The sequence below is a fragment of the Bison bison genome, unplaced genomic scaffold, assembly GCF_000754665.1.
Source record: "Bison bison bison isolate TAMUID 2011002044 unplaced genomic scaffold, Bison_UMD1.0 scf7180017858770, whole genome shotgun sequence".
Lineage (NCBI taxonomy): Eukaryota > Metazoa > Chordata > Mammalia > Artiodactyla > Bovidae > Bison > Bison bison.
Genome location: NW_011489342.1, coordinates 169,547 through 178,781, shown reverse-complemented (window position 1 = coordinate 178,781; position 9,235 = coordinate 169,547). Strand labels below are relative to the sequence as shown.

At 38.4% G+C, this 9,235-nt stretch overlaps 1 protein-coding gene across 3 annotated transcripts in view; it reads right to left on the bottom strand.

The window, feature by feature from the left end:
• Positions 1-3,551: 3,551 nt before the first annotated feature.
• The window catches only part of NT5C3A (5'-nucleotidase, cytosolic IIIA), a 39,270-nt gene continuing 33,586 nt past the window's right edge, over positions 3,552-9,235 (bottom strand). For 2 of the 3 annotated variants that reach the window (XM_010828984.1, XM_010828997.1), the window contains 4 exons: positions 7,111-7,200; positions 5,833-5,995; positions 4,974-5,174; positions 3,558-4,415 (listed from right to left, as the gene is read on the bottom strand). In XM_010828984.1, the coding sequence (XP_010827286.1) occupies positions 4,314-4,415; positions 4,974-5,174; positions 5,833-5,995; positions 7,111-7,200 (556 nt within the window). In that variant the 3' untranslated portion in view covers positions 3,558-4,313. Of the gene's footprint in view, positions 4,416-4,973; positions 5,175-5,832; positions 5,996-7,110; positions 7,201-9,235 lie in introns of all 3 variants that reach the window. The other variant, XM_010828991.1, reaches the window with a different exon arrangement.

Here is a 9,235-nt window from a genome sequence, read left to right as displayed (position 1 = left end):
GGTTTTGTGTTTTATTTGAAGGTTCATTTCTCCCATAAGAATACGCCATGCCCCCAGAATCCCCTTGGTTAAAAACCCAGCAGGAGTGAGTTGAAAGAAGTGGAAGATCGCTGTACAGTAGAAAGGGGGTGTATCTGTCAGGGTCTTGGCTGGAAACATACACTCAAGTGGGACGTCTGAAGAGAAGTGAATGAAAGGACTCTTTACACGAGTGTGGTGGGGTTGGGGCGGGGCGGTGCAGTCAGGATGCCAAGGTACCCATGACTGCTGTTGGGTGTCAAGAGTGGGAAGCCGATCTAATGCTGGGACTGAAGGGTCAGGGGGAGCCTGGGCGGGGCTGCCTGGTAGGAGTGGGTGGAGGGACACAGCCACCCCCAGAACTGTGGCTGGCAGTGGGCAGAGTGGTGAGAGAGGAAACACTCATCTTCTCCGTCCTGCTCCCATCAGCTGAAGCCAATCTGAAGCCAGAGGGCAAGGAGCTCAGGGGCTGGTGTTCTGATTTACTCTTAAAAAAAAAATATTTGGCTGCATCAGGTCTTAGTGGCAGCCCACGGCCTCTCTAGTTATGGCACACAATTCAGTTGCTCTGTGGCATGTGGGATCTTAGTTCCCCGACTAGGGATCAAACCTGTGTCCCCTGCATTGCATGGTAGACTTGCAACTACTGGACCACCAGGGAAGTCCCTGGTTTACTCTTTGCAGAGGCAGCTTCAGGGATTCTGTGTGCTTTTGGGAGGGGAAAGAGGTGCCCATGGCCTTCCCGGCTGCCGCCGCCATTGTCACTAATGTTCCTTAACCCTCCTCTGTGGAGCACACAGTCATGCAGCTTTTTCATTTAACAGAATTCCTTGAGTGCACTAGATAGGTTAATGATCTGTTGAATTGCCCTTTGGAATGCATTTGATTTGTAACATCTTTATACTCACATGTTCATGGAGATGAATATCTTGTGCTTATTCTCTACCCTAGATCTCTAGCTGGTCCTGTTTGAATTTCTTCACTGGCTATTTTCTACAGTAGCAGGTTGGCTGAATAAAAAATAAGTTTCTCTGGGGAATTTAAGGACTGTGAGCCTTAGAGCTTCAAGAATGGAAGGAAACTTTAGCTGGTATTTGTTTTTGTGTTTAAACTGCCTGCCTGACTGCTGACCTGAAACACTGGTCTTTTCTGGCCTTTAGATTCAGACTGAAATACTGGCTCTTCTTGGGTCTTTGTCTTATTGGCTTTTACTTTTTAGCTTTATTGAGGTGTAATTTAAAAAACTGTTTAAGACATTTCAACGGTTTGTGATGATTTGACATAAATATACATTGTGAAAGGATTCCCATCAACTTAAATTAACATATACATCACATTTTTTTAGAGAACATTTAACTTCTACTGTCAGCAAATTTCAACTATATGATAGTGCTATCAACTATAGTCACCATGATATACACTGGATTCACAGACCTTATTTATCTTACAGATGAAAGTTTGTATCCTTTTATTTCCCCCACCCCCTAGGCCCTGGTAATCACCTCTTCTCCCCTCTGACTTCAACTTTTTTATTTTTTTGTATCTACATATATAAATGATACCACGCAGTATTTAGCTTTCTAAATCTAGCTTATTGAGTGCCGCCTGGCACTTCCATTCTTTCCGTTGCTAACGGAACATACGTCATTTTGTCAGGGAAGTTGGCCTGACTGCAAAATTATATGTAAGCACTTTAATATCAGGTTTCTAGGAACAGAGTGGCTTTCTTTGAAGCCTTCTTCTCTTCTCTTGGATCTCTGAAGTCTTTTTTATAAAATAAGAATGCTACTCCCAATTATTTACTCCTGTTTTTGGATATTATCAAAATAGTGTTTGATACTGTGTGGTCATCCTTCATGTTGGAATTTCAGTAGTTTAGGGGAGTTTCTGGAGAAGGCAATGGCACCCCACTCCAGTACTCTTGCCTGGAAAATCCCATGGACGGAGGAGCCTGGTAGGCTGCAGTCCATGGGGTCGCTGAGGGTCGGACACGACTGAGCGACTTCACTTTCACTTTTCATTTTCATGCATTGGAGAAGGAAATGGCAACCCACTCCAGTGTTCTTGCCTGGAGAATTCCCAGGGACGGAGGAGCCTAGTGGGCTGCCGTCTCTGGGGTCGCACAGAGTCGGACAGGACTGAAGCGACTTAGCAGCAGCAGGGGAGTTCCTTGCAGCTTACAGTGGCCCTATTTAAATATCATTTAAATGCAGATAAGATTTACAGTACTCAAATTTTCTTCTCTGAGCTCTAGTCCACTTACGGTATCATCTGTACATTTCATAGGCATCCCAAACTCAGTGTGTCCAAAATAGAGTGTATATTCCCACTCCCTTCCCAGCACCGTCCATCCAAGCCAGTGCTCCTCTCTCACCCTACACATTTAATCCCACAGCAAGTCTTGACATTTCTAAATTGGTAGTGGCTAGAAGAAGCTGTAGAGACTGTTCTTGTGGCTTTTATTTTAAAGGGAGGTGACTGACTGAGCAGTGACAAGAAAGCAGGTCAGAACTTTAGTATTCCTTACACTTACACCACAGTGTGCTTGTTTGTGGACGCATATTATAAACTCCTTTGGAAAATAGCCAATATGGCAAGCTCTAATAGCAAACACAGGAGTAAGGAGCTATCATTTGATAAGGGAGTCCCAATTTTTTCTATGTGAAAAAGTCCTCCAGGTAATTGACACCCCACCCTGCCTCCATGCCATGGGCTTCCCAGATGGCACTAGTGGTAAAGAACCTGCCTGCCAATGCAGGAGACAAAGAGACTGGGATTCAATCCCTGGGCGGGGAAGATCCCCTGGAGGAGGGCATGGTAACCCACTGCAGTATTCTTGTGTGGAGAATCTCATGGACAAAGGAACCTGGTGGGCTACGGTCCATGGAGTCATAGAGTAGGACACGACTGAAGCGATTTAGCACGCACACACATGCCATGCTATCTGCTTTAAAGCAAGAAGCTTGGTGTTGAGTTCCATTCTGGAAATACCTAAGTGGGGACCGTCTACTTTCTGCCACTGTGTGCTTTGTTTCATTGTTTATTATAAAAAAGAGAAGCAGTGATGGAGAATACAGATGGGATGCAGGAAAAAGGTTTGCATCACAAGACCTTGCCTCTCTACCACGTATGACTGGACTAGACATTACTGCCCATACTGGATATCAGAACCAGCTGGACATGCTTTGTCTGTATCATGGCTCAGATGCTAAGAACACCAACTAGTTGCTCACAGACTGCAGTTCAAGGGCTAGGGTCAGGATCAAATTTATCACAATGGCAAGACTTAGCCTTGTGTAAACCAATTACAGGGCAGCCAAAATTTGGAATGGAAAGTCAGGCTGCAGAGAAGCATACTGGTTCCTAATGCTGAAGTACGCTATTTTAGTCACCATGAGACCCAGCGACATTTTTTCTGCCTATGGCTGTTTGTGAAACACTGAGATGTACAATAAAGTACCTCTTTTACTAATATTTTCACAGGGGGAAAACAATTTTCCCAGGCCCCACTATTTTCTGAAGGGCAAATTAAATTTTCTCTGTAAAAATCTTTTTTATTCTTATAGTGTATAAATCTGAAATAAGTAGGCACTATGACAAAGATATCAGGATTCATATATCACACATATATGCAAGAAAATCATGGCAGGCTTTGCTAATGAATAATAATAGTCTTGACAGAATTACAAAGGTTTTTCATTTCATGTTTATCGTCAGTGCTTTGATACAGAACATTCTGTAATAATTAGTGACATGTCGATACCAATGGATATTTTTCAAACATCAAGTACCAATATTTTTTGGTAAATACTGATTTTTACCAAACAAAAGAACTAGACATAAGTTTTAGGAGATGATTAATACCATCAGCGTAATTCACCCAAATTATAAAAATGACAACACTTAAAATCATGCACATTATTTCATCATTTCATAAAACTTTTAAAACTTCTACAAACTTTCCCAATATAAAAAGATTCCTTGAAAATGTCATAATAACATTAAGCTACAAAAGTCATTCTGGAAATTTAGGGAGTTATTTTTCCAATTTTAGCTCTAAGAATTTTTTAAAATCTGTTAAAAAATATATAGTGAGGAGTGTGTTGAGAGAGGTGGAGAAATAGGAACTTCCAGTTGATGGATTCAACAAATCTGAAAATACTTCAGTAATACAGAGGAAAAACTTCAGGAGCAAGAATATATTATAAATAAAAAAAGTCTTTTAGCCAGATGAACAGATGAGCAGCTCTTTCATCAATTGCACCCATGGGCGAGAGGTCTTGAAGAATGGTTGTTTATAGAATCTTCTGTAAGATAGAGTTGGCTACATCCAGTGATTCATCTTTTACTAGAACAATATCATAAGAGTCCATGTACTTTTCTAAAAGCTCATCCACCTAATCAACAATCAAAAAAAAAGTCACAAAAATTAACATGCAGGGAGGAGAAGTAAATAATTTCAGTATAAATCTCACTATTTACATCACATCTTTTGGGTAAAATGTAGTAACTTAATTTGTTTTCGTAAAAGCTTTGATATGAATACTTTAAAAAAATTTTTTAATTCATTGACACAGAGTTTCTAAACTTTGGTTTTTCTTCCAAAATAATTTCTCTCTAGCCCAATGGTTCTCAACTGGGAAGAGAGTGCCCAAGGAATATTTGGCAATATCTAGAGACATTTTTGATTCTTCTGATTAGGGAATGATACCAGTTTCCAGTGGGGAAAGGCCAGAGATGCCTCACTGAGAAGGTATACTCTCTCTCCCCACCAAAACCTACAGCATGCGTATGTGCATGTCAAGTCCTTTAATCATCATCAAAGTGAAGGGATAAAGAGCAACTGAAATGTCTTTAAAATAACTACTTTCTCAGGTACCTGTGGTAACAACTTTCTACAAGTTTCATCCTAAATTGTTTTTTCTTAAAATTAAATGACAGATCTGTATACTTACTCTATCATTTAGATACCCAATTTTCAGGATGTGTTCCACATTGGCTACTCCATCTGCCATTTTTAAGTCCCCTTGGGAGTCTCCCAGGAGAATTATGTTGCTATTGTTTTTTAGTTGATTGAAATATTCTGTATTCTTCAAGGAACCATCATGTTTGTTAAACACATGAATTAGTTCTCCTTTAAATCCTTTGAGCAGCCCCTGTGAAAAATATAAATCCTTTAAATAGGTTCTGCAAATTCTACTTTTTGTATTTTCACATTCATGATAGGTAAGAAGGGCTCTGAGAAGTTAGTGACTTTCTAGAGACCACTTCACATGTTAAACACAATGTGCTGAAAACCCAGTTTTTACTTTTCATTTGTTTCCGACCTAAACAGTTTCATTTTAAGTTTATCATAATATATTGTCTTTCTTAGAACTCATTCAATAACATCAGTTCTAATTCACTTTTTCTCTATCTATAGATGTTAAATGTTCAGAATTGCTGCATTAAATTTAAAGAAGTTTTACTACTTATTAGATTGCAGCTTCAGGAACAAAGTTTAAGAAGGGTATATTAGGGGTACTCTTTCTGCCCCCTTCTGATGCCTATGTCAGAAGCTTTCTCTATCTCCTTTATACTTTAATAAAACTTTATTACACAAAAGCTCTGAGCAAAAAAAAAAAAAAAAAGAAGGGTATATTACTTTAAAACACGGACACAGACATACCCGTGGAGAGATAAGTCCCATAGAAGGCCCACCAAGTTGGCCTAATTTAACAAATATATAATACACTAAAGAGTAAATTAAAATGTATTTACATGATTAAAATATTTTCTGATATTAAAATTATAAGAATGATTTGATATTCTTACATTGTCATCAAAATCCATGAAGTTGGACACCACTTTGACATTTGGGTAATATACACCAGCTTGACGGATAACTTCCTCCAGCACATCACCGATACCAGCCGAAAATATGAACACAGGAATACCGTATTGTTGCAGCTTATCAAAGAAATTCTCATATCCTTCCCTGTAAGATGGAGGTGGGAACTGAGTGTTAAAAAGCAAGATATATCTCCTTTTCACCTAGATGTTAAAAAAGTGAAATAGTTCTACTTGGTTCTATGGCTCATTTATATTCTCATTTCAAAATACTACCCAAGAGGGCTGTTACTGATGTCTATGATGATACTAATACAAGTTTTTCAATCTGGTTAACTTTTTAATCCTACTTTCAGTAAATTCTAAGTACAAATTAGATGATTTTAGACTTACTTGGAATATGGACATAAATCTACAGTTCACTATGTATACCATTTAACAGCAAATAGATGAACCACACCTTGAAAAACCCACAAATGGTGAGCTAGAAGAGCTCCTGCTTGCCATCTTGTTCATCTATTCTCTATCATAGGAAAAGCAGAGCGGCAGGAACTCAGCTGTATTCTCTTTACATCTGGCATCTCTCTTACCTAAGATCTGGCAGCTACAGGTAATGTCTTTATCTTAAAATCAAAACTTATTTCACTCTTAATGGACTATAGATTAAGCTGCCTACAAAGGAATACTTACTAGCTGTCCTCACACTCTTTATGACAATTTAATGCTTTCCTCCTTAGAAGCAGATCACCTTAAAATGTAGTATCATTAAAAAAAAAAAAAGCATCATCATATTTGCCTATCAAGTTGAAAAATTTAAGAGGTGGTCAAGAGTACCGAAATTAACTTAAAAATGTTTATATAATTCATGATTACAAATGTTTTTATTATCTGCTAAAACATATTCACCCTTCCTGGAAATAGTAGTTTTCAAGGGAGTCTGAGAATTCAGAAAACAGATCATGTAACAGCAACAATTATAAGTTTAAAATCCTTTTCAAGTTGATTTATAAACTTTCCTTTCATAATCATGTCTTTCAAAAGTATTTTGATAAAATATTTCAAAAGGATCATGGTTTCATAAATTTTTAGCCTTGAAATGATCTGTTATTCTAAATTCTTTATCTCACCAAGTGGCATATTTTGGATATGTTTTTATACATAACATTGTTATAGATTGCCTTAATTAAAAAACACATGTGAATAAATATATGACAGTAGTTCAAGTCTGTAGACAATTAACAACAAAACATCTAAGAAACTTACTTGAGCATAATGTCAGATTCTTCCACAATTTCTTTAAGTTTGGCTTTTGGTAAAGCCTGTTCAACAAGCAAACTATGTGATTTAGTATACCTGGAAAGTATAAAGAGAATGTCAAATTATCAAAGAAAAGGAGAATATCAATTAAGGCAAAGTAAGACTATTATTGGATCATGGAAAAAGCAAGAGAGTTCCAGAAAAACATCTATTTCTGCTTTATTGACTATGCCAAAGCCTTGGACTGTGTGGATCACAATAAACTGTGGAAAATTCTGAAAGAGATGGGAATACCAGACCACCTGACCTGCCTCTTGAGAAACCTATGCAGGTCAGGAAGCAACAGTTAGAACTAGACATGGAACAACAGACTGGTTCCTAATAGGAAAAGGAGTACGTCAAGGCTGTATATTGTCACCCTGCTTATTTAACTTATATGCAGAGTACATCATGAGAAACACTGGGCTAGAAGAAGCACAAGTTGGAATCAAGATTGCCAGGAGAAATATCAGTAACCACAGATATGCAGATGATACCACCCTTATAGCAGAAAGTGAAGAACTAAAAAGCCTCTTGATGAAAGTGAAAGAGGAGAGTGAAAAAGTTGGCTTAAAGCTCAACATTCAGAAAACTAAGATCATGGCATCCGGTCCCATCACTTCATGGCAAATAGATGGGGAAACAGTGGCTGACTTTATTTTTGGGGGCTCCAAAATCACTGCAGATGGTGATTGCAGCCAGGAAATTAAAGGACACTTACTCCTTGGAAGGAAAGTTATGACCAACCTAGACAGCATATTAAAAAGCAGAGATATTACTTTGTCAACAAAGGTCCATCTAGTCAAGGCTATGGTTTTCCCAGTGGTCATGTATGGATGTGAGAGTTGGACTATAAGGAAAGCTGAGCACCGAAGAATTGATGCTTTTGAACTTTGGTGTTGGAGAAGACTCCTGAGAGTCCCTTGGACTGCAAGGAGATCCAACCAGTCCATCCTAAAGGAGATCAGTCCTGGGTGTTCATTGGAAGGACTGATGTTGAAGCTGAAACTCCATTACTTTGGCCACCTGATGCGAAGAGCTGATTCATCTGAAAATACCCTGATGCTGGGAAGGGTTGAGGGCAGGAGAAAAAGGGGACGACAGAGGATAAGATGGCTGAATGGCATCACCAACTCAACGGACATGAGTTTGGGTAAACTCCGGGAGTTGGTGATGGACAGGGAGGCCTGGCATGCTACGGTTCATGGGGTTGCAAAGAGTGGGACACGACTGAGCGACTGAACTGAACTGAACACTATTATCTTTATTAAAAATGTTCTTCTGCATAAGAAAATAAGTACTTCATTCATTGTAATTTTGAATTTAAATTTTAGAGATTTAAGTTCATCACTAATGAATGTATACCCCATGTGTCTCAAAATGTGATACAATGTTCTTACCATATTTCCCAGTTCTCAAACTCTGGTTTAGTTTTAATGTTAATTAGATAATGAAAGGATACTAGTTGTAAATCTTTCTTTAGTCTACAGAGAAGAACTGAATTGAAGCTAGGAAGGCATAATCACTTCTCTGACAGCAGTAAGAATGAATAGCAAAGCCATTTTTTCCCACCTGTTTGTAATCTAAATTTTCATGAGTAGCCTAAATTGCCTAGTGAGAAAGAGAAAATTCTTGCTATGGAAAGTTTTATATATGGGTGCTCTGTAATTACATAAAACCACCTATAATTACAGCATCTCAGTATAATAAGCCTTCAGAAGCTCTATAGCTGATATCTAAAAATCCATCTATAATATTCCTAGGTGACCTTCTTCCCTGCATCAGCTCCCATCTTTTTAGTGAGCTCATTCTCCCAAGGAAGCTTATACCATTGCTAGAAAAGTCTAATTGCGGAACAGTCCTTTCTTTTATCATGTTGAAATAAGTTGGTATAAGCCTTCCAAGTCTAGATTCAATTCCTTTTATGGACAGGTAAGTAAAGTAAATCTAATCTCTTTTCAGTGCTTCATACCATAGACACTGATTAAGTGTGCAAGGTATTCAGGTTAGGTAACGGGATTATGAAGACCAGTAACATCATTCCTGTTCTCTTAAGACTCCAAAACCATAAGTTGTTGCCTCTGAAATCAAA